General features: G+C 49.4%; 8 protein-coding genes and 1 non-coding gene across 9 annotated transcripts; 5 read left to right on the forward strand and 4 right to left on the reverse strand.

The window, feature by feature from the left end:
• Positions 1-1156: 1156 nt before the first annotated feature.
• On the forward strand, positions 1157-3970 carry ASPBRDRAFT_657706 (uncharacterized protein; the record flags this gene model as incomplete). Its single annotated transcript, XM_067628586.1, has 5 exons — positions 1157-1231; positions 1294-1531; positions 1574-1725; positions 1820-2541; positions 2608-3970. The coding sequence occupies 5 exons, from the start codon at positions 1157-1159 to the stop codon at positions 3968-3970; spliced, it is 2550 nt and encodes an 849-aa protein (XP_067476922.1).
• Positions 3971-6584: 2614 nt separating this feature from the next.
• ASPBRDRAFT_32492 (uncharacterized protein) lies at positions 6585-8111 on the forward strand (the record flags this gene model as incomplete). Its single annotated transcript, XM_067623024.1, has 1 exon — positions 6585-8111. The coding sequence occupies one exon, from the start codon at positions 6585-6587 to the stop codon at positions 8109-8111; it is 1527 nt and encodes a 508-aa protein (XP_067476923.1).
• Positions 8112-8574: 463 nt separating this feature from the next.
• Positions 8575-8646, reverse strand: ASPBRDRAFT_t206. The gene has a single exon. It is a non-coding gene; the product is annotated as a tRNA-Arg (tRNA).
• On the reverse strand, positions 8644-10742 carry ASPBRDRAFT_46035 (uncharacterized protein). Its single transcript, XM_067625534.1, has 5 exons — positions 10587-10742; positions 10498-10528; positions 10300-10437; positions 9946-10246; positions 8644-9837 (listed from the first exon to the last, which is right to left on the reverse strand). The coding sequence occupies exons 1-5, from the start codon at positions 10715-10717 to the stop codon at positions 8780-8782; spliced, it is 1659 nt and encodes a 552-aa protein (XP_067476924.1). The 5' UTR covers positions 10718-10742; the 3' UTR covers positions 8644-8779.
• An 823-nt stretch (positions 10743-11565) lies between these two features.
• On the forward strand, positions 11566-14582 carry ASPBRDRAFT_657719 (uncharacterized protein; the record flags this gene model as incomplete). The annotated part of the gene is made up of 19 exons (XM_067628587.1): positions 11566-11663; positions 11728-11761; positions 11819-11888; positions 11944-12016; positions 12072-12100; positions 12196-12263; positions 12306-12377; positions 12431-12545; positions 12594-12672; positions 12724-12758; positions 12812-12840; positions 12889-12921; positions 12966-12990; positions 13044-13245; positions 13314-13391; positions 13457-13585; positions 13674-13821; positions 13890-13968; positions 14039-14582. The coding sequence occupies 19 exons, from the start codon at positions 11566-11568 to the stop codon at positions 14140-14142; spliced, it is 1500 nt and encodes a 499-aa protein (XP_067476925.1). The 3' UTR covers positions 14143-14582.
• ASPBRDRAFT_285076 (LCCL domain-containing protein) lies at positions 14583-16946 on the reverse strand. The gene has a single exon (XM_067622514.1). The coding sequence runs from the start codon at positions 16718-16720 to the stop codon at positions 14666-14668; it is 2055 nt and encodes a 684-aa protein (XP_067476926.1). The 5' UTR covers positions 16721-16946; the 3' UTR covers positions 14583-14665.
• Positions 16947-17554: 608 nt separating this feature from the next.
• On the forward strand, positions 17555-19270 carry ASPBRDRAFT_209214 (uncharacterized protein; the record flags this gene model as incomplete). Its single annotated transcript, XM_067621855.1, has 2 exons — positions 17555-17853; positions 17919-19270. Exons 1-2 carry the CDS (start codon positions 17823-17825, stop codon positions 19268-19270), a joined length of 1383 nt encoding a protein of 460 aa, XP_067476927.1. The 5' UTR covers positions 17555-17822.
• Positions 19271-21785: 2515 nt separating this feature from the next.
• Positions 21786-22565, forward strand: ASPBRDRAFT_131524 (uncharacterized protein; the record flags this gene model as incomplete). The annotated part of the gene is made up of 1 exon (XM_067618334.1): positions 21786-22565. The coding sequence occupies one exon, from the start codon at positions 21786-21788 to the stop codon at positions 22563-22565; it is 780 nt and encodes a 259-aa protein (XP_067476928.1).
• A 106-nt stretch (positions 22566-22671) lies between these two features.
• ASPBRDRAFT_46040 (Mpv17/PMP22 family protein) lies at positions 22672-23818 on the reverse strand. The gene is made up of 5 exons (XM_067625535.1): positions 23658-23818; positions 23522-23576; positions 23355-23460; positions 22953-23258; positions 22672-22886 (listed from the first exon to the last, which is right to left on the reverse strand). The coding sequence occupies exons 1-5, from the start codon at positions 23666-23668 to the stop codon at positions 22819-22821; spliced, it is 546 nt and encodes a 181-aa protein (XP_067476929.1). The 5' UTR covers positions 23669-23818; the 3' UTR covers positions 22672-22818.
• Between the last annotated feature and the right edge of the window lie 387 nt (positions 23819-24205).

Consider the following 24205-nt stretch of genomic DNA (forward strand, 5'->3'; position numbering starts at 1 on the left):
TAAGCCCCATCCTAAGCCGCTACAAACTAATCGACCGATGAGACGGATATTTGACACTTTCGGCCTATCGGGTCCGAATAAACACCTTATTGGGCTCCTGATAGTTCTTTGCTGCAGTTCACATATCTGTGAGGTGGAAAAATCTTTCTGTATGCGTACCAGTTGCGCAGTCAAAGTCAAATCCTTGGGGCCATCATCAAGAATATCGCCAGACTGGCAGATGCGCATCGGGGAAACTTTGAGAAGGTTACATGCTGCACAGTCTCCATTGATGTCGACCGTGGTTCCCTTCCAGAAGCTCCTAATCAGTATGAGCTCATTTTCTTTAGCTGTTTATTGGCTCCCACGGCGATGATGGAAGCATCCTCGCGGGCCCTTTTCCCACTGACCGGTCTTATTACAGCCTAAATGCAACGATGAACTGTTCCAGTTTCAACCTTGGCTCAAGCCCTCGAGCCTTTCTGACGATACTGCCTTTCGAAGGGGGCTTTGCGGTTACACTTGAAGAAAGCAATACCCAGTGAGCGACTGGCTAAGCCGCGAGATCAAATCGTCTGTCTTTGCCGCTTTTTCCGAGCGTGATAGCGTTCTACCATGCATACCCATGGATTTCAAGGAGATTCCGTTCTCTCTAATACCTTTCAGCCTATGTTTCTGGTCTCTTAGAGTTCTGCCTTTCCCGGATGATAGTTTGGCACCCAGCATCTAGACCCAAACGGGCCGATCCTCGGCAGGAGAGAGAAACAAAAGACACGAGAAAGGTAGCCACGACTGTGGTTTCCGCCTGCGATTTCCATCAGGGGATTCTTGTTGGGGGGGACGAATCGAGGGTCCTCTGTTTCATGAACCATGAGACGTTCCTCTTTCGACACAATGCTCCACGCGTTCTCAGGATGAGCAACATCCCTATATTTTCCTTGGAGAACTCAGCCTTGCACTACATATTCAGACTCAGCGCCCCACTCTTTCGGTAGCATTATCTCCAACTTCTCCATTCTTCTGGTGTTTTATCCTATGACTGCTTAGCCCCTGAAGGTATCAGTAGTGGGTGACATCAAGTTGAGCTATCCGAGGCGCGTTTGCAGAACGACCACTAATGATTTTCTGGGCAGGATTGTCGAAACTTGGCTTTTCATCCCTAGACCTTCAAACCACCATGCAGTACTCTCCTTGGCCAGAACAACCCACCTTCAGAATATCCTCGACCGATTCACACAACTACAGCGATGTGGTGAGCGCCATCGATTACCCTCCTATCTATCTACTGTTTCGATTTTGACTTGGCGTCTCAAGGGCAATGCATCTCAACCATTGTCAGTTCATAGAGCGGAGAGTCTTTTGACGAGTAGGAAGATGGCGATTCCTCGACTAGCAGAAGGCTTGGAAACATTATCAACTCCTGGTAGATACCATCGTCGCCATGTGAGCCGAGCATGCGAGTCTTGCAGACAGAGAAAGACAAAGTGCACTGGAGATAAGTCCGGTTGTCGCAACTGCCGTGAGGCCGGCATCATTTGCTGCTATACAGATGGCAAAAGGGAAAAATCAAAAAGGTGTGTCTGAACCTGATTAGACAGTCCCTTCGCTGACTTTGGAGGGATTGGTACGCCAAGGCAATTGGCTAGTTTGGAGGCCAAGATACGGACGTACGAAGATGCTTTGAAGAACCTGAGCAGCAAATTTGGAATAACAAATGAGCAGCTGATGAACCTGGCATTGACAGTGGTATGATACAGGCCCCACGTCTTGCTTTCCAGTCAAGCCATATTCTATCACCCGCTCAATGTCTCCTCGGGCTTTTGTAACTGACCCGAAACAGGAAGAATCCTCTAGTCCTGCCTTGTCCCCCGATGGGCGGACCCCTTTGCCTGGAATTCAGCGGCCTCTCTCAGCTGCCAATGCCCAGTCGCCACGATTTCTTGACTCCAACCACTGCGCTGATTCTATCAGTGAAGACTTCAACAAGGACGAAACGTCCCAAGCTACAGGTTATATTGGCCAAAGCTCGGAAATATCATGGATACACTCATTAGAACGAGATATCAATAGTGGAACTGGACAGGGTACTCCGAGCGAGGCCATATTCTTACCGAATCCTGAGGGTAGTCTTATATCCGCTTCGAATTACCATGTTGACGATCAAGAACTGCCAAATATCGAGCGACAAGAGGCATATGCACTACCATCAAAGGAGGTAGCTTCAAAGCTCTACAACTGCTATTTGGATTGGGTGCATCCTTCCTTTCCAATCCTTGGGACCACACCATTTGGATCACAGTTCCAGGCATTCTTCAACGATACCACTCTGCGTCCCGGTAACAAGTGGCTCGCTGTTTTGAACTTGATCTTTGCCGTCGCTGCTAGGTATGCCTATATTTCTGAAGCAGAATGGCAGCTGAACAAGAACAATCACTGGCAATATTTCTCCCGAGCAAGGGTCTTGAGCATGGATGATTGGAGTTTTCATCATCCTGACCTACAGCAATTGCAAGTGGAAGGGCTAACGGCTTTGTACATGCTATCCTTGGGGCATATCAACCGGTAAGTATATCTATGATCCTCTTTAACCACTTGGCTATACACATCAATACTTACGAGTATTTCAAGGGCTTGGAGAATTTCTGGTAGTGCGGTTCGTGGGGCCCTTGGCCTTGGGTTGCATTTACGCAACATGAGCAAGTCAGCTTCGGATACTTCGAGAGAGATTCGGTATCGTGTATGGTGGTCTCTTTACATGCTTGATCACCGACTCAGCATGATCACCGGACGGCCTTCCTTCATAGATGATACGGTCTATACAACTCCTCTACCAGTTCCGTTTGACGAAAAGGATTTCGGGAAGGACGAAGTAATGCATTGTCTCCAGCTCTCACACGGGACTCAAAGCAGTCATTTGGACGTTGATCTGAAGACCAAACACGCAGTAGACAACTCTATGGCTGCAGACCCAGCTACCATTCCTTGTGGATCATTACACTTTCTCCATGTCATTCGGCTCACGCTAATATCAAAGAAAATGATAAACAAGCTCTACAGCCCCGGAGCAGCGCGCACGTCTTGGACAGGGATAGAGTTCGCTATACAAGGTCTCACATCTGACATTGAATCATGGCTCTTGAGCCTTCCTAAGGACTTTGACTTTACCTCGACACAGTCCTCACATGCCACTCATTCGGTATCGAACCACCGGATGAGCCTAGCATTTTTGTTCTACAACACCAAGATTGGAATCACACGGCCATGCCTTCGCCGTCACAGCCCCGTCAATCAGCATGACAAGGTTCCTGATGATAGAATTCAGGATTTCTGCCAGAGAACAGCAGCTGAGTGCGTGGAATCGGCTTGTCATATGTTGAGATTATTCCCAGAAAGCCTAGATGCTGCTGCATTGTATAGAGTTTCACCGTGGTGGTGTGTCCTGCATTTCCTTGTACAAGCAACCACGGTCCTCTTGATTGAGTTGTCCTTTGGTATTTGTCACGTCCCAGAGAAAGCCTCGATGGTTTCTAAAGCGACGGAAAGAGCCATTGAATGGCTTGCTATACTCGCAAAGACCAACGCAGCCTCAGAGAAAGCTCGCCTACTATGCGAAGGTCTTCTGCGCCGTATCGAACAATATGCGGGCGTGAATTCACCTACTCACCCCATCTTGAATAAGGTCGGGATTCCCGTTCCGCCTGGATCTGGGCCAACCGAACTTTCGTCTGCTCCAGACCCGCATCCTAATGAACTTCAAGGGGGTTCTTTGCCGCTGTTGGATCCGTCAAACCGTCTGGAAGCCCATTTGAAAGGCCCGCCTCCTCCCGGAAGCCTCGACCTCATGCAAATTGACAAGGATGCCACCGTCCACGATACCTACGATGAGAGCCTGCCTTATGATCCAAGCACGGGGCAGATCATAGGGTCATTTTTCCCGCCCAAGCTAGGGCTCGGCTTGGAGATAAGTGATTACTTTTTGGAGGAAGTGTGAGTACATTCGGTGATCATTGTTAACAATGGAATTCAAGGATTGCCCTCTGTCCAAGCCTTACATCTTAGTCTGTAGGTTTGAAGTTAGGGTACTGTCGCCCTGTTCCTCCCGCACTCCTTATATAGAACCGTGATAACTGCCAAACTGATCCAGCTTATACCTACCCGCGTTGAGATGAAAGATGATACCCATTGATAAATTCATTAACCGCCGTCATAAGTCTCGGATTGCCCTGACAGGCCCCACGCAGTCTCCTAATGCTACCTAAACACTGATCCACTCTTTTCTTGAAAACCTCATACTCCGAAAGGCCCCTACTGACACAAGTCTGCTTAACCCACGTCCCGGGCTCATTCCCCAGGAGAGACACCTTATAAAACGACAACACATCATTGTACTGCTCAACAAACCCGACATATCTGGGATCAACGTAAGATAATTGCCCAACTGCCAATCCCTCCAGGAAAGTTGAGAAAAGCGTAGGCCTCCCCGATACCATGCTTCTGTCGTAGGTAGTCCAGAAACAGCCTGGTAGAAGGACCCGTCCGCTCTGCTCCACGGTGTTGATACTGACGAAGTCCTGGTCTGTCTCGGAAACGATGGTTGTGAGAATGGGGCGATGAGCTTTGAGGGAAACTATTACGCCATTCCTATGCTGTATCGGATTGCTCTTGCATCTGGCTTTCTGTTATTGGTCCCTTTGGCTTTGACATAAGATTTATGCTGTCATACCCTTCGATGCAGTCAGGGGGATGTAGATTTAGGCTGTTATGATGACGTTGAGGTTTGACTGAGGATTTCCTGGGATGTATACATGCAGGGATCGTCAGGTTGAATAATTCCTTATCATGAGGCATCAATGCTACAGATTACCAATCAACATCGTGTTCATGCAATGATTGTAAATAGGTAGTAGATGTATAAGCTACAAAATTTGGAAAGCGAACATGAAGGTGGCACGGCTCTTTCTGTCGGAGTAAGGGGGAAGGTAGTGGTCAGCGAAATATAATACGGAGCAATGTGTGACAGGGCTCATCCAAACTGTTTAGCAACTACAATCAATCAAGTTAGTGTATTAGGTCTGTCAAGGTTATTTTTAGAGATACTAATATATACAATTATCCCATATCTCTGGCTCTAGCAAGGCGGGTGCTTGACATGATATGATATAGAGTGATTACTGTTCAACTCCCAGCAGACAATGTATCAGCTGGCTGGTATACAGCACATTGCTCTAATGTAAGCGGCATCATGGCACTAACGGCGATTTCTGTAAGGGATATATAGAGCGAAGTGGTCGGTTGCACAACATGACAGGATTATCCTACCAATATCCCTAACCCACTACGTGCTTTTCGAGATTGTTGGACATTTTCAGTATGGTGAAGAAATCGGCGTCCTGCGAACCGGAGCACATATTCCCCGGATAGAGGGCCAGACGAGATTAATCCATGTCTCAACCTGGCTATCGACACTTGCTGAATTTTCCGGGATTTTAACCTTTTGTTTCGAATGACTATACCATAGATGTCGAAATGGCTGCGCAAGGCCGACTTTAAGTCTTCAAATAACCGCATAGACCGTCGACTCAAGCTACAAAGCAACGAACCTGGCCTTGTCGTCAGTTGGTCATTCCTACATCCTATGTTCGATGGGGGATCGAATGCGCCTAATCATAGCTGATTCGACTTATTGCGGAGTATAGATTCAGCATGTCCACACGTATGGCCTGAGCTATGCCTTCGGGTGCCGTTCCGAGATACCCTCGGGTTCTTCTAGGCGTCGGGATTCGCGACTAAGGTGTAAGATGTGGACTACTCGGGAAGAGTATTAGGCTTGGCAGATGTGCAGTGAAGATCACGAACCCAATGTGGGCGAGGTGACTAAAGTTCTCCCGGTTCTCCGATCTTTCACCAGATTTGGTTGCATAGGCTCTCCTATATACTACGCGTAAGGTGTTCTAGACTATTCCAGCTCGACTCGCTAGATGCAAAACACTTTATGAACCATCGGTTCGTGAACTGGACTTCGATAGATACTCCTCCAATCATTATCAGTCCATCCTTTGTAGGAAATGTTTTTCAACAAAGCACCAATCCCTCGCTACTTACCGACGTATATCTGGACATCCACTGTAGCCAGTCATTCCACCAGGCCACGCTCAGTGCTTGCAAGCCCATGGCTTCATCGTCGCACAGTACGGCCGTTCGCCTCCTCATCACCAGTAGTACTAAAAGACAATGTCAATCAGTATAGGGCATTTAATATCCACTATTGGCTGGTTTGACCGTGCTATATTCTCGGTCCAAGCCGACGGATACCATGTTCACAGCGGCTATCGGCTCACGAACCCGAAGCCAAGCGATTTACCGCAAACTTGCATTCATCAGCCTTCCCGATAGGGCTCTGCTGCATCAAGCCAAGACTATAAGGGACTATTAGCTGGCTATTCCGAAAGAGGGCATTATTTTGAGAAGCGAGACGCTTTCCCACTTGAGTATGCTGGCAATGATATATAGATCATACAGTCGATATAGATGTACTATGGCCATTGACTAGTACTCCAGTCCTATTCTATATTATCGTTGGCATTCACACTGAACATAACAAATACATGGCACCCTCCACAGAGAAACATCTGCAGCACCCGGTCGAATCCCCCCAAGACCATCTCAAATCCAACGAGAGTGACACCGCAACTCTCTCCTGGAATGGCGACAATGATCCGGAGAACCCCTACAACTGGTCCGCAGGACGAAAATGGACTCTGACCTGCCTCGCTGCATTCACCACCTTCCTCGCCATGATGAACGGAACCATCATCACCGTGGCGCACTTCGAAATATCCGAACACTTCCACATCAACGAAGAGACATTTCCACATTCTTATTGGCCCGTAACAACATGGGCTACTGGGGGCGCATGCTCAGCTTTATTCATTCTACCTCTGGCAGAGGATTTCGGAACGAGGCCTATTTTCCTCTCCACCTATCTATTATTTCTCTGCTTCTTGGTACCCCAAGCTGTGGCCCAAAACTTTGCAACCTTGGTAGTCACCCGCGTTTTCGCCGGCGGCTGTGTCGCTATTCTGGCTAATACCGCCGCTGGCGTGGTTGGGAATCTATGGAGTACTGAGTGGTCTAGATCAATCCCCGTCAGTCTCTACATACTCGGCTATATGAGCGGCAGTAGTATGGGCCCCGTGATTGGCGCCGCGATATACCACTCCTTAGGCTGGAGGTGGATTAGCTATATGCAGCTGATCTGGTTCGGGGCCTTGTTTCCAGTTTACTATTTCTTTCTGCATGAGTCGCGCGGTAGCGCGATTCTTGCACGACGGGCACGAGAGAGTCGCAAGAACTGCGATGAAAGCAGCGTGGAGAATAATTCATCTCGTCTGGATCTGCAAAGTCTCATAGTCAGCGCCACCAGACCAGTGATTCTATTCTCAACAGAGCCCGTTCTCTTCGTATCAACGATCTGGTCTGCTTTCACAGTGGGAACTCTCTTCCTCTTCACCCAGTCCGTGGAACAGGTATTCATGGGAATCTACAACTGGGATGTTTCCCAGACGGGTTACGTCCAATGCGCTATCGTCATCGGAGAATGTCTCGGCTGGCTATTAGTGACTTTCCTTTCTCGGAAGCTCTATTTCGCGTCTGCTTCGCGAAACACCGAAGTACCCGGCACTCCGATCCCAGAGGCAAGGCTGTATATGGCAGTGGTGGGGGGAGTGTTTGGTCTCTCGGGCGGTATGTTCATTTATGCTTGGACTTCGTACTCGAGTTTTCCATGGATTGCTCCGACGATTGGGTTGGGCCTCGTAGGTGCTGGTAGTGTGTGTGTCGTGACGGGGGTGTCGGACTATGTGGTTGACTCTTATAGTCGGTTTTCGGGGAGTGCGATGGGGGCTGTTGCTGCGGGAGAGAATGTCTTTTCGGCTTTCTTGCCTCTTGCGACTATGAGTATGTACCAGGGGCTGGGGTATCAGTGGGCTAGTACTTTGCTTGCGGTGATTTGTCTGGTGCTGTCGGTTATACCGACGTTGATGTTTGTTTGGGGGAGGGAGGTGCGTGCGCGGAGTGCGTTTATGATTGGGATGGCGGATGATGTGACGAAGAAACGGGATGATGTTGTTTGAGGCTATTAGCATGCATATGGAGTGGTGGTCGACGCAAGATGGGACTGAATAAGATGGATGCAACAACGAGGAAGAAATGTCGGTGCTTTTAATGTAGTAGATTAATGACGAGATGAAGGCTACTGGTACCACTGTGGGGCATTCTATCGGCAAATATATATTGCCAAACTCGGTTGATTCGGGTTGACAAGAACTACTATTAGGACGATAGGAGCATCTTGCTGGTAGGAGACTATAGGGAGAATAGTGATTATTCTTTAATTGTATACAATACTAGACTGACAATGCCAAATCAAAGAAATCATTCAACCACAGCCGAAAAAGTAACTGAAGCCATAACAGGTCCCTGTACGGAATAGTTCTCCCGGCGAAAGAAGCTACACGGAAAGCGCCCCACCACACCACCAAACGGCATAAAAGGATCCACCGAACCACAAATTAACAAATAAAAAAGCAAAAAGAATGACCTACGCAGGATTCGAACCTGCAATCTCTTGATCCGTAGTCAAGCGCCTTACCATTGGGCCAGCAGGCCAGTTAATATACTTCTTGCATTTAATGTGATAGATGATGCAACTCAAATATACGTAGTAAGTAACATGAAAACCCACTCCAACGCCATCCATCCATCAATCTATCAAGGACACACAACAAAGCAAAACCAGACCCTAGAAGGCTGTACTACTCACCGCAGGCCATCCGTTTAACCGACTATACGCATCCAACGGCGTCGTCCCATTCAACCTGTCATAAAACACTCTCTCCCCACACATCTCCTCCTCTTCATCCTCATTAGTAGTACTAGTCGAAGTCGGGGAGTCTCCAGCACATCTCCCCTGCAACAACGCCGCAACATTCTCACCCGCATCCCTCCCCTCGAACCACGCCCCATGCAAGAACCCGAAATACGGGGCACTGGTGGCCTCGCCTGCGAACCAGAGCCGGCCCGTATTCGCCCGCAGATTCTGATGCATCTCGAGGGTCGTCCCGGCGGGCCAGTTGGAGTAGCTGCCATAAACCCAGGGCTCATTCGTCCAGCGGGGGTACGTAAACGCCGTTGGCTCGGGGATCTCTTTGTCCGGAAACATTTCTCTCAGGACGTCGAGGATTTGGTCCTTCGTTTGGGTGAGGGATTGGCGTTCGACGCGGTAGGCTTGTTCGTCGACCACTGTGGCGAAGAGGATGTTGGAGTCTGGGAGGAAGCCTGCGGTAGAGAGGGATTGGAACACCGGGTAGTAGCCTCTTGTTGTGGGGGAGGCGTACAGGAAGAATTGCGTGTCGGTGGGCCAGAAGGTTTCTGGGAATTGCATGAAGATCTTGGTGTAGGTGCCCATGTTGAATTTCTCGATGGCGGTTTGTTTCCAGGGTGGTAAGGGCGGGTTGAAGGTGACGGCTTTGTTTTGGAGCACGCCCAGGGAGAAGGTGCAGATGGCATAGGCGGCTCGGATGCAGGTGTTTTTGCTGTTTTTGTGGTCCTTGGTGGTGGTGGTGTGGATTGTTACGCCTCTTGGGGAGTACTCGATGCGGGTGACGCGGGTGTTGAGTCGTAGACGGCCATCGGACGGGTTGGGGAGGAAGCTGAGGGCTTCGTTTTGGATGATGGTGCTGTAGCCGCGGGGGTCGAGGACGAGATGGTTGGCTTTGCCGAATTGGTTGAAGGTGAGGTTCTCGCCGGCGATGCCGAACACCAGCGAGCTGGTTTCGGGCGTGTGTGCATCTTCCCAGTCTAAGTGGATATACGTTAGTTGGAGTGGGATACGGGATAGGGTTGGTGTTAACCCGATGGGTGTAGAAAGGGTTGGGTGTTCCCCCTCTTAATGGTAATTGTTCATACCCCAGCTCCACCATTCTACGGCTTGTGCGGCCATGTCATTCTTGCGTGGTCTCCATCCGGCGAGGGCGAGTCCGGTGCGTGCGGTTTGGTCTTGCAGGTTCTGCGTCAGGATGCGGCCGGCATCGCGGGCGGCGATGTGGTAGGCTTGGGCGTAGTCGTCGAGCAGGTAACGGTAGTCGGTGTAGCCGGTCTCGTTGTAGGTTCGGATGGAGCTGTAGTTGGAGTAGGTATTCTTGAGATCGTATTTCTTGGCTAGTGCCCACACTGGATTCTCGATGGCTTCGGAGCCGAGTCCTTGAAGCTGGTGGTTTGGTGAGGCGCATGTTCATTGGACGGGGGATATAGGCTTCATACCCAGTTGGCTCCCAGCTCAATCACATACGGGTTGCCCTGCTTATCTTTGCCGAAGTCGGTATGCCAGACACGCCCACCTAGGGTATCGCGATATTCCAGGATAATGAAGTCGTCGACGGATGCGTTGGACAAGGCTTGCTAGTGGTGATGTGAGCATTGCCGGTCGGGGTTAGGGCAGGGGGTCTGAGGGTCACCTACTGCAGCTGCAATGCCAGCCATTCCTCCACCCCTGTTAACGTTAGACGCTAAGCTTCGGCGCGATATCGAACAATAGCGGGAGCTCCTACAAGATGGCCACAGTTGTCTCTGTGCAGCTCTCATCGCTAAGCGGTGCCTGTGCAACATAAGCAGAGCATGAGAACAGAAAAGTCGTCGCTAAAAAGGCGTATAGAGAGACGGTAATAGGTATCGTATGCATGGCAGGTGAGTGACGTCTACGTAAGCGGAAATGGATGGAAATAGTAGTATAGTATGTATTCCCTCAGTTCTGCATTAAACTGATTGCTTGCTATGCACTGGTAGTAGTAAGTAGATTCGCCGTAGTGAGGACGGCAAGTGCTACACCAGGGAGGATAGGGGGTCAAATCAAGCCTAAAGACCTGGCATGGCGAGCTGGTCAGCCGGACAAGAGCCAGCTCAAATAGTCAGGCGTGAACCCAAAGAGGATCCCAAAGCAGAAGCATCAAATCAATAGTGTGTCTGCACGGAAGGGCAGGGATGATCGGTGAAGGGCTGCTGGGCGCGCCTTGTGATCGGGACAGGCATCTTGGCGGACAGCCAAGGCAGAAGGGGTACCACGTGAGGCCTTCCTCGACGGGCTTCTGGAAGGCGATTCATTCACTCATTCAAGGGATGAAAGCCGCGCAGGAGAATAAGCCGGTGGTTTTGCACCAGACAGGAATGTCCAGGCGGGTGAGGCGGACGCCACTGCTTCATTGGCTGCGCTGGCCTGATAAGGCAGCGATAAGGAGATAAGGCATCCCCACCTCGAAATGGACCGGTTGGTGCCTGGGGCCGCCAATTCCGGATAGATCTTGAGCTGCCCTTCTTAGTGCTTCTTTAGTTTCTTTGGCGATGCTTGACCAGCCGCGGGTAGATTAAGCTTCCCCGCATGAGGTTGGACATGCCCCTTTGATCCATAGCTTCTCTTAGTCTATTATTACCCCTCTCATTGCGATTTAAGCTGCCAGTAACCTCATGTCGCACATCAAGTCAACACTCTGCCAGAATCTTCCGTCCACAATCCCCTCGGACTGACCTTTCGCCATGGAAGAATTGAAAGTCGCCCATGATGGGCCCGAGGATGACATCCAACTGGCCGAAATGGGTCATAAACCCGAGCTGCAACGGAACTTTTCGACCTTGTGGGTACTGCCTGGTCCTGGCTGGGGTAAACGGGGGAAGAAAACCCTATTGACCCGAGTTTAGGTCGATGCTTGGATTGGCCTTCGCGGTGCTTAATGTGCGTCCTCTGCAGTGCCAACGAGTCGATCACACGTGCTAATAATCTGCCGATTAGTCGTGGACGGCTCTATCCGCGAGCTTATCCCTCAGCTTACCCTCAGGGGGCAGTGCTAGTGTCGTTTGGGGTGGGTATGCCAATGCAATGAGTTTCCTGATTGGGTTTGCTGACCCCAGTCATAGGGTTGGTTACGGCGGGGTTCTGCAACCTCTGTATTGCAGTGTCGCTGGCTGAATTCTTGTCCGCTTATCCAACGTGAGTTTCAGAGCAGCTTTGATTAGCTTGTTACTTATCGATGAGGATTGTTCAGTGCCGGGGGTCAATATCATTGGGTAGCCGGTATGTTTCCCGCAACTGCTTAGGTGCTATACTAATTTCCTCTCATAGTCAGTACGTAGAATTATCACAACCACCTAGTATCCACTAATATCCAGCAGTATCCTGGCCAAAATGGGTGCCTATTCTATCTTGGGTAACCGGATGGATTAATGTGGCGGGATGGGTATGTCTCCGCAGAATGGCCTGATCATGGCTGACCAGCTAGGTTGCCCTTGTCGCCACCAATGCCCTTCTCTCCTGCCAATTGATTGCAGGGATTGTGTCATCCGTGTACCCGGTAAGTCTCAGTACCTTTCGACAATCATTCTGATATTGATGCTATGCGGGTAGGACTTTGTCTGGCAGCGCTGGCAAGAGTTCCTCATGTATGTGGGATACACATTGCTCGCATTTGTCATCAATGGATTTATGAACTCAATCCTCCCTATCATCTATCGCGGAGCATGTAAGTCACTTTACGGTCTTTGTCTCGAGCGGGTCATTAACGAGATAGTCACCTGGTCCATCGGCGGTTTTGTTCTTATCTGCATCACGGTGCTGGCTTGTGCATCCCCGGATTACAACTCCGCCTAGTATGTCTGCCACCGTTTCTTGGCCGCGCACCATGCTGACCATGCATATAGCTTTGTGTTCTGCGACTTTGTCAATCAAACTGGCTGTAAGTTGATTGAAGGCGGGCCTTGTCGTTTTCAACCGAGCTAACAAGCACAGGGCCCGATGGAGTGGCTTGGTTACTTGGGGTTAGCCACATCTCTATATTAAAGTCTACCACGCGCTAACAGACACAGCTCCTTCAAGGCGGACTTGGAGTTACCGCATTTGTAAGTTCCCTACGAGATAGTATTGAACAATCTAACATGAATAGGACGCGGTGGCTCATATGATCGAAGGTATGGCCTCTAATATTCAAATAAACAACCCCATTATTAACCCTGAAATATAGAAATCCCCCAACCTTCAATCAAAGGGCCTAAGATCATGGTAGTCTGCGTCGGAATCGGCACTTTCACCGGGGCCGTCTTCCTAATAGTCCTCCTCTTCGTCGCAGGCAACATGGACGAAGTAGTGAACTCCAGTGCAGGACCTCTCCTGCAGATCCTCATCCACGCCACGAACAACCGTGTGGGAGGCATCTGCCTGCTCATGTATGCCCCCTCTTCTTCCTCCCAAATATACCCCCTACTCATCAACCGAATCTAATAATGAACTACAGGCTCCCCCTCGTATGCCTCTTATTCGCCACCCTCAGCGTCATGACAACCAGCAGCCGAATGATCTTTGCATTTGCCAGGCATGTCATCCCCCCCTTCTTCCACCACCAAGATAAACACTAGATGCAGGACTAATGTAATACAGAGACGGCGGCCTCCCCGCATCGAAATTCTTCGCGCGCGTCCACCCCAGACTCGGTCTTCCGCTGAACGCGCTAATGTTAACTGCCTTTGTGGTGATTATCTTCGGGTGCATTTACCTCGGATCAAGCAGGTAATCCCCCCTCCCCGGGATACAAACATAATTCTATGCCAATAGGCAGGAAAACACACATACTAAGATATGATATAAATAAATATAGTGCATTCAACGCCATCATCTCCGCCTCCGTCGTCGCACTCGACTTATCCTACGCCATGCCCATCGCCGTAAACTGTCTGCGCGGACGGAGAACCCTCCCGGATCGCAAGTGGAAGGTTCCGAATAAGATTGGGTGGGTGATTGATATGGTATGTATTATACCTAACTTTCTTTTGATACTGGAAAATGGTAGTAGGGAAAGTGCTAACTGGGTTAGATCTCACTATCGTATATTGCACTTACTACGGTGCTGTTTCTTTTCCCGCCTGATCGCCCGGTTACGGGGAGTAGTATGAGTAAGTTTATTCTTTCCATGGGGGGAATTGGGTTGGGGAGGATTCCAGCTGATATTTGTTGGTGGTATAGATTATTGTATTGTGGCATTCGCTATTATTGTCATTGTGTCGGTGGTGCAGTGGGTGGTGGATGGGAGGAAGAATTTTACGGGTCCCAGAGTGGATTTATCTTGATTTATACCCTAATCGAAAGTGCATGGTGGGGGTGGTGGATATTTGGAAGCATATTGATGTGAGGTAGCTGGGGCGGTATCTATACTATAATTCTAGTCATGAAAGACGATACGGCATCCTCAAGATGTTGTAAAATTTATTCTGTCGGGAGTAAAATTCTGGTTTCGTACTGTGTGTTTGCGAATAATGTTGCGAGTCCTATTCTTGTCTCAAGGTAGAGGGCTGCGTAGATGTCTTCACAGTAACTGGGTAAATCGGGTTAAGATAGTGATTGATCGAATGCTTTATCTTTCAGTCATGTACGTGTGGAGGTCAGTATCGTCACCGCAATACGGCAACATAACAAACCGCTTATAGCGATACTTCCCACCCGAATTGGGTCATGAAGCCGTATTGAGATGGGTGATACCAAAGAATATGAAGTCTAGTTCATATGAATCTGCAGCATAATCGTGTTTATTCGTACCAAGAGGAACATCCAGACTAAAGAGAAAGCCAGAAAGCCCAAAAAGTCAAGTCTATGTTACGACTTCGGCGGCGGTGGCGATATCCACCGTCCATCCTGCAGCCATACTCCGGCACCACCGTATTTGCCTGCTTCGGCACCCTTGAGGAAAGCGAACCGGAAGAAAAGGTCCTCCGGTGTAGAATCCGACTCAGAGTCATCTTGGACAGTGACATCCAGCTGGTCACTCTCGATGGTGGGTCGATGTTGCAGTTCCAATCCCCTGTGTCCATGTCGATGCCATATGAACTCGCCCCGCTTGTCTTCGTCCAGATAGCCGCGCCAGCGCTCCACGTCGTTCACGAGGACTGAAATACCATCTACACCCAGCTTGTCCATGCGTTGCCGTTCCCAAAGGCTGAACGTGATGTTGCCATTCCCATGGTGCGTCTCGGGAGACCCCGGGCCCGGCAGGGAGACCGAGACCGAGGAATCGCTGACGTTGGGATAGGTCCCGCCCCACCATCCGTGCGAACCGCCAGGGCCCGGGGCTTGCTCACCCAAGGCGGCGGGTGTTTCAATGATGGACGCGAATCCCCACCGAGCAATGCCGTTGATGAAGAGACCCAGGAGCAACCCTTGGTAGATCAAAGAAGGGCGCGTAGGAAGGGCCGTTCCCGGCATCAGAAGGATGGCAAGGATGTAGTGATGGATCCTCAAACGCAGGCCCGGCAATGGGAGTAAGATCAGCAGGATCAGACCCATGGTGCAATAGATCTTGAGGTAGCGAGGCATTAAACCTCCCATGCGGATTTGCCAAGCCTGGCTCAAGATGATAAAGACGACCGTCGGGATCACCAGGGCCAGTGCAACCTTGGCCCCGGGCTGTTGCTGAATATCATGAGGAGTCAGACGCTCGAGCGGTATCAATCTGGCAAAAGTGTAATTATTCAGACCGCCAATGAAGGCAGGCGGCAAGTAGAGGAACATTTTAGTCAGCTGGTAGATTGGCTCGGAAAGCGGGGTCAGGAGTGGCCGTGCGCAATACTTATAAAGGACATAGGCCACGAACGACGCCGGCAGGAGTCGTGAGAACATGGTTGAGAAGAGATCGGCGAATTGAGAGATGGAGGGCGGATCGGAGACCAGTCCCACCTGGCAAAACAGCATAACGAACGTGCTGAAGAACAGAACCGGCGGGGAGTTGCAGAAGAGCCAGAGAAGGCTGAGTGCGCCGATGGTAATGCCTAGCAACGGCCAACGAGGATCTTGAGGGCAGGTCGCCTGTGATGAGGATAGCTCGACAAAGCTGAACGATTTGGGAAAGGTCGATGGGAATTCAACCGAGCGGATTCCATGTTGCTTTGAGGCATGGAAGGAATGCGCGGCGCCATCCAGCTTCAATACACCACAGCCGCCAACTGCATTCGTGATCACGCCGGCGTGGATAGCGGCCTGACACACGAAGCTATCTGCTCGATACACGGCCGGCTCATCGGATTCCGGGTGCGGACCTCCCACTACCAGTCCCTGGTAGCTGTAGGTCTGGTTGCCAACCGTATATGGTTGGAGCAATTTCGAGTCGTGGCAATTTGCCGGACACCGGAAGGCGACAGTTGATGCGGAAAACGGGCGGCAGTCGTTGCCGTTGAGGCCACAGTCATTGCCAGGCTGCCATAGACTCGTGGAGCACGCGAGGGTCTTCGGTCGGCCATAGCCCTCAATGTAACCGCCCTGTCGCGAATGCAGCAAGACAATGGTCCAGGGCAGAAACCAGACAAAATACAGCAGTGCCAGCAGCGCGATCTTGTGCTTGCGTTTGGGGAAGAAGCGTTCGAGCAAGCGAACAGGCAATTCTTGGTATCGCGGGAACAACGGTTTCAACAGTAGGGACTGCGGCGGCTTTGGGCCCTTGACCCAGTCGGCGACCGCCCAGCCTGCTTTGCGTAGCGGTAATGGCACCCATCCCCAGCGAATGGACTTGGATGACTCCCGTAGCCAGACGGGTAAGTATGGGAGACCGGTCTCTTCTGGCTGAGGGAGGTCGGGGGTATCGTCAGCGTCACGGTTTTCCGTTTCCCACAGTGGTGGGACATAAGGGCGAGAGCCGTCCTCAGGCCCTTCCCCAAGCATGCTGCAAGGACGTCGGTGCCAGCAATTCGGAGGTTGTGGTGAGGTATATCAGACCCAAGAACGACCAAGGGACGGCCGCAGATAGAGAACTGTGGGGACGAACGGTGGAGGGGCGCTAGGCACGGGGAGTCGATTCTAGATCGCGACCAGAGAGACCCTTCCAGCCCGTGGAAGGAGATCGGAGCGCTCAGGAACAGAGCACGGGGAGGGAGGAAAACACAAACAGAAATCAGATGATGATGATAAAAATAAGGAAAATAATAAGGTGCGTCGGACTAGTTACATGAATCCATATCCAGTCGACGGACGGACATTGACAGACAGTCGGTGACTTGTCGTTCCGTGAGTTTCCGGGCATTCGCCTCGTTGCGCCCGATGATACATCACGTGATGAGAGCGGGCAGGTGATCATGCGGTCACATGACTGTGTGCCTTGAAAGCGGAATCCTCAAAGAATGAGCATTTCTTCTTATCTAGTTGCCACCGAGTGTCAAAAGAAGTGGATTCTGGCTTAGCAGAGTGAACCCAGAGGTAGCCTGAAACATTCAGTAGTATGGGATAAAACTTGGCGAATTTCTAAGAAGGTGCAGTACATGTTGGGATAAGGAGTACGCCAGCAGGAAGAAACGTAAGAAATTTTGGAAGAATTCGAGTGACTGGTACGGAGTAGTCTATTATATGTTGATGGCATGATAATACACTTAATAAACACACGCTATCGTCCAGACCCTAGCGTGCTGAATACTAGTCGTTCTATCGACAAAACTCAAATAACATCAGAGAAAGATGACAGGACAATACTTACGCACCATGCCTTCCATCCTACGGAGTAATAGAGAGCACTACGAATAACCCACACATGAAACAAGGTAGACAGACCTATCTGAATAGATTGATGTCTGCCTGGGATGCCGTCGCAAGGTTGTCCGAAAGCGGAAGTTTTGACACGGGAAATAAGAGGAGCGGCGCGACCCGTTGAATTTCCCCGGCGGATCAGCCGTCAATCAGCAAGTATTGTTCTTCCTTCGCTTCCATTGTACTGCTTCTTTCTCCTCCCTGTTTCATCGCGCCCAGAGTCTTAGCAAGTGTCATCCTTGCAACAATGGATGATTTGGAAAGATTACGGCCAGTTGGTGAGTGAGATTTCATTCAATGGAGAAGCCAAGGCCGACAGCGACTTGGATTTGACAGTCAACAGGGCCCCTGGAGAAATACTCCACCGCACGCCATTCCCTCGGACTATATTTCAACGTCGCGGTGTCGGCAACCTACATCTTGCCTGACACCTTCACACAGCCCCTAAAAGACTATGTATATAAGGCATGTGAAACATTGATCGGCCAGCATCCTATTCTCTCCGCTATCCCTGTCAATGAAGATACCAACGATACCTGGTTCGTGCGCCTCCCGGAGATTGACCTGAGCCAGCCAGTGTCATTTCGAAGGCGCACGCTCGACTTTCCTAACGATGATGAACCGGACGTTGAATTGTGCGAATTGCTGCAAGTCCAACATAGTACAGGGTTTACTGATCCTTTGCCGTACTGGCGATTATTCATCCTAACGGATGAGGCCAATGACCGACGCTTTACGGCGGCTTATGTGTTCCACCATGCGATTGGGGATGGAACGTCAGGCAAAGCTTTCCATGAGACGTTCCTCGATGCATTACATGCTGCTGCTTCTACACCAGGCGAGGCGAAGCAAGTCATTTCGTCACCCAAGTCACCTCTCCTGCCAAACCTGGAAGCGCTCCATCCATGTCCTACGACCATCCCTTTCCTTCTCAATGCTCTTTTCAGAGCTAAAGTATGGTCTAGTCGCGACCCACGCCTTTGGACAGGAGGTAAAATATCTGCCCCGGTTGAGACCCATTTACGCCAGGTTGTCATCCCGGCGGCGGTTTCTGCCGCGTTTAGAAAGAACTGTCGCCAAAACAATGCGACTGTTACCTCTGCTCTGCAAGCAGCAGTTGCCCGTGCTCTTCTCATGCACTTACCGGAGAAGTATACCAGAGTCCAAATGAACGGCGCCATGTCCTGTCGAAGGTGGCTGAAGGGCGGAGAGGTCACAGATCGATCAATGGGAGTCTGGGTCATGGATTTTGGGGAAAGCTTCTATCGGACTCAGGTGAATCAAGATCCCAGCACCTTCCCATGGGGCCAAGCTAGGAAGTCCCGCGCCACGATCGAACAGGCACTGAGCCGTAAAGGAAAAAACGCTGGCGTGTGTTTGCTCAAACATGTAGGAGACTTCCAGGACCTCTTCCGGGGTAAGATTGGCAAGGACCGAGATGAAAGTTTTGAAGTGTCAAATGTGGGAGTGTTGCAGTCTAACCAGGAAGAAGACCCATCACGGCCGCAGATCAAACGGGCAATGTTCTCCCAGACACCTAGTGCTTTGGGTGCAGCTCTGGATGTCTCGTCGATCTCCGGTGGTGATGGCTGTTTGGTTCTGGGAATCACATGGCAGAAAGGCGTTGCAGAGCTAGTTTTCGTCAATGCGGTCATTGACACCCTAGTCAAGGAGATACACAATGCTGCTCAGTGATTTGGTGGCCTCTTTCACAGCTGAAGCTCCCCGACTGTGTGCTCAGAGACTCCTTTATCGGTCACGGACATAGTACATCTCTGGCGCCTTGCATGTTATATACTCATACTTTGATACCTTGGATATACATTAACTACATAGTCTTGCCTAATATATGAAAACCTATAATGTGCTTTATTGTGACTTTGGGTCTTCAAGGAAAGTTTTACAAGGACTCGGACAGACACCAAGGAGTAGAAGCCGATTTTTGAGAAAACACTATTATTCTATCGAACTCTTTTGTGTCTAGTATACAGATTGGGTGTCGTTGCAGTCACCATTTATTAGTTTTTGCCTGTTCTGAATACTCTTCTCCGCTCCAAGGAGAAGCGTCGTCATTTCCAGTGAGCGCTCAAGGGTATAGAGATATATCAGAACTATTAGATGGGAGTACAGCGGTATCATTCCGGCCGCAAAGGCTGTAAGTATAAATAACTGCGTATCATGGGCTGAAGGCAAGCCAGTCCGGGACCGGAACGCAAGACTTTGAAGCCTGGAGTTGTCCACCAACACAGTATCAGTGCTCTCCGCCGCTTAGTACCTAATTGCGACTAATTCACACCCTCGATCTGTCAGGTCTTATGAGCCTTGGCTGTCTGCTGCAGGATAGGTTTTCATGGCTGTCATCCTTCGTCTTCAGTCATCTTCGACCTCCCCGCTGCGTATAGATTTCCCGCTTCTATTGCGGTACTGTCCGCATCAGCTATACATCAGCGAAATTGGCCGATGATTTATTCAATGTCTGCAGAACAATTGTGTCAATTCAGATTGGCCCAAAGGAAGATTCCTGATGACCTTCTTACCCGACAGCTCAGAAAAAGCATGCATAGTATAGATCATGTGTATAACTTGCTGATATTGAAGCCTTCTAGATCCAAAATAGCCCCCAATGAGGGCGTTCCCCGCTTGACTGTTTCTTTAATGCATAGCATCAGGGATGTCTGTGTCGGAAACGACCATTTTGTAGTCAAGGAATTGAACATATTAGATTATAATAGCTTATAACCGTCCGTCGACAAGTTTAAGACCTAACGTATAAGTATCGGGGACAATTTCACATTTATCTGGTCTTCAAACACTTCACAGATCCAGAGGTCGATACCAGCGTTCACGAAGATTCCGACTGCACGAGCGTACATTGGTATTAGCCATTTGCACCTTCTTGTATACTAATCGCAGGCGACTTATCCTACTATACTATCTCAATTATTTGATTTACAGGCCTATGCAAGGTAAGCTAGCTGGCACCAAGTTAATGATATAGGTTGAGATTGACTCAATATACAAATGTGCATCCTAGAGCCAACTCAACTCATCAACTCCTGCCACTGGTCTACCGTGCGTAACGGTACACCACGAAAGATTTGGGATTGCATGAACTCACACTGTGAAAGCTCGGTTGCATACCGGCCTAAGAAAAAGAGTTGAAATGAAGAAGAGCTGTTGCTCGCAAGAAGAGAGAAGGGGGGGCTTTGTGCGGACCGGAATAAATAAATCCAGGAAGGAGTTAGAAGACGTTTCTTATGACACTGGAAATTCGGTCAGCAACGAAGATTAACTAGTCCCTAACTATCTTAGGGAAGGAGAAAAAAAAGAAAAACCCGTGACTTTCACAGACAGATTGACGAAATTTATGGATTGTTCCCCTTATTTGCCAAATACGAGTAAACACAATAAAGACATAGATGTTAGCTTCCATGCCAAAGTGTCAGATGGAGGCAAGATTCTTTTGTAGTTGATTGTTGTCACATACGAACTTAGTTTGTCTTGAGCATGTGAGTCTATCTAGTAACCAGACGGAAGCTTTTATAAAATCATGAGTACTATGGAGAATGTGTTGCGGCTACTAGGGCTGAATCATGATGCTGTATTGGTTGGGATGTGAATCACTATGGTAAATCCTTTCTCCAGATAAAAGAACTCAATTAGTGGCCTGCGTTGATTGTACATAGAGTTTGATACTAGGAGTGGTCTCTAGCATCACCTCCTACCGACTATTAAAAACAACCATCATCTTGAGAGCTAGATAGATCATACACATGTACTCAAATCTGATATACCCTTTTGTATTGACTTTCGATAAAGTGTTAAACTAACTGGTTAGTAAACAAACCTGAATAATATATCCTACTTCTAAAGTGGTAAAATCTAGCAATAATATATAGCCACTCGTAACTTTCCACTTACTACTCAACAGGTGAACTCTAAACTCCTTTTCTATATAATACAGTATGGGAATCCCCAGGATAGGCGAATTAAGGAATATACTAATTTTCATATCTGTGCTCACTGTAATATCCGATCAACCAGAAGTACATATACGGCGGAAACCGCACTCGCACAAAGTCACGCGTTGTGTCCACCCTGGTCAACACATATAAGACCAACTCCACAGTCCAGCACTGGCAATCTCGCGCCGTCCATATCCCCTTCACTTTCCCAGATACCCCAATACTAATCTTCCACCACGATAACCATGGAAATCGTACAAAGAAACGAAGCATTCAAGAAAATCGACGGAAAGATGCAATATTCCTACGTCCAGATATTTGCCCGACAAAACGGCCTACTATACACCGGAAAATGGACGAATCGATACGAACCACCAAAAACACTAGACGACCTTGACGAGCTCAAGCACATTCCCACAGAGGATCGGGGCCCCGAGGTGAAACCCAGTTGGTCAGCAGCAGCAGTCTACGTGAAAACTCCCAGTCTCCTGGCATACGTCATGGGAGATCTCGAAAAGCAAATCGCTCGCGAGGTGGAATCGTGTGAAGTTCTTCGCAAGCATCCTCATCCGAATATCGCGACCTATTATGGGTATATGGAGACTCGTGGTCGGGTTTCGGGACTGTGCTTCAAGCGGTATACGTCCAGCTTGCTGGAAGCGGTTAATCCTCAACGGCTGAATAAGGTTGCTTTCCTTTCGAGTGGGCGTGCGCGGGTGGAGGATTATATGAAGAGTGGGTTAGATGGGCTGTTGTCGGCTATTAAACATCTTCATTCGCTGGGACTGGTCCATAATGATATCAATCCGGCGAATGTGATGATTGATGAAGAGGGGAAGCTCATTCTGATCGATTTCGATAGTTGTCGGTATATTGGGGAGTCGCTGAAACTTAGTGAAGCGAAGAGGACGCATCAATGGCATGATCCTTCTGTTGATGTGGCGCTGGAGAAGAATGATCTTGATGCGTTTAGGGATCTGCAACTTTGGTTGGCTGGGTCGGTTGATCAGGAGTTTCTTTTTTGAGTGTTGTGCTCCTGAATATGATTATTTCCTGCGGATATTGCTATGTAGTACTGTTGCCAACATCATGTTGGGTCCAGTAGAGAATTATGAAACAAGTGTAGAGACGACTGTATCTGGCAATGAGTATTCAGACAGAAACCAAATCAAAGTCTATTTTAAGTCAAGTGAAGCTTGCCATCTATCCAACTCTACAATAGCACGAAACCAACCAACCCAAAGATAGTTAATACAGGGAATCCAAAGAACCAAAATTTCAAACTCCCGGGGCAACCTCATCCCCATGAGGGACGCTGTTCACCACGCTCAGGAAGCAATTCCATCCTATTCAATCATCAGTATGCTAAACATTGCAGACAACCTCATGGGGAGAAAAAGGGTAAGACATACCAATGTTAACCACGTTAACCGTCAGCACGCGATACTGCAACGGCACCAAAGCAAGATTGAAGGTCTGCACCGCGGGCCAAAGCATCCAATTGGCGCGCAATGCATCCCAGTAACTTCTACTCAACTTCTCCTGGGGATTCACACCCTCCATAACAGACATGCTGGTGAGAAAGACACCAATCATAGTAGGAGCGCAGAGAAGCTGGTCAGCACCAACGCGCGCAGCCAGCGTCTTGGTCGGCGTTGAGAGCTGAATACGGTTCTGTAGGAATTGGAACCATTTTGTGGCGACCGGGCCGAAAACAGCTGTATTTTTTTTATTATTTGCTTTTGTTCAGAGGGAATGAAGGGGGTTGAGGAAAAAAGGGGATGGGACCGGGGGCTGGGCTGGGCTGGGCTTACCACCACCATATAAGGCCATTCGGCCAGTTCGGGTTACATCATGATTGGGGAGACCCTTCTTTTCGACGGCTTGTTGGGCGATGCTGTCACCTACTGCGAAGAGGGTCTAATTGTACTCTTTCTTAGCATTGAGGTAGGGATCTAGGAGAGAAGAGATTGATGCTTACCGCTGTGGTGATGCTCTGCGTCAAGAGAGGACGCTGGATAAGACATCTCTGATACCTGTGGAGGAGTGCATTGGCCTCATCAGCTCGGGGGTGGCAGTGGCAGTGATGGTGATTGGGTGGATGTTGCTCAACTCACCACGCTAGCATGTTGAAGGATAGTCAATTGTTTCGTTGCTTGTGTCTAGACAATGGATCAATGGGTTGAAATGAAGATGAAATGATTGGAATTAGAAGTCTGTTTTGGTTCAATAAGGAGGAATGTCGGTCGCGTGGCGGATGCGCTCGATTAGGAAACCGGCCCGCTGTGATGTAATCCGGCCAGTGCAGGGTTTTGGTACTATTGAAATAGGTTGGATGGGTTGGCCAGGTTCACCAAAGTTTATGATGAGAATTGTGTTCCTGGAGGTGCTTGGTAGCTTTTAAGTTGAAAGCCCACTGACACACCGATGATGCGTCTTCTACACCGGCCTTCGCTAATGCTTTTTGCTAACAGCAACTTGTAGGCTGTTCCGCCTATATTTCCGCTTCGGGTGATGTTAGAATCCGAGTTTACTGCCTGAGGCTGTTGATTAATACCTGAGGCACCATGGGCCTAGGCTAGATGGATCTTCGAAAGCCCGTCTAAGATTCCTGACATGAAGCCTTCTCCAAGGCCCTCGAGACAATTACTATGAGGCTTCCCAC

This window comes from Aspergillus brasiliensis (genome assembly GCF_001889945.1).
Source record: "Aspergillus brasiliensis CBS 101740 unplaced genomic scaffold ASPBRscaffold_10, whole genome shotgun sequence".
Classification (NCBI taxonomy): Eukaryota; Fungi; Ascomycota; class Eurotiomycetes; order Eurotiales; family Aspergillaceae; genus Aspergillus; species Aspergillus brasiliensis.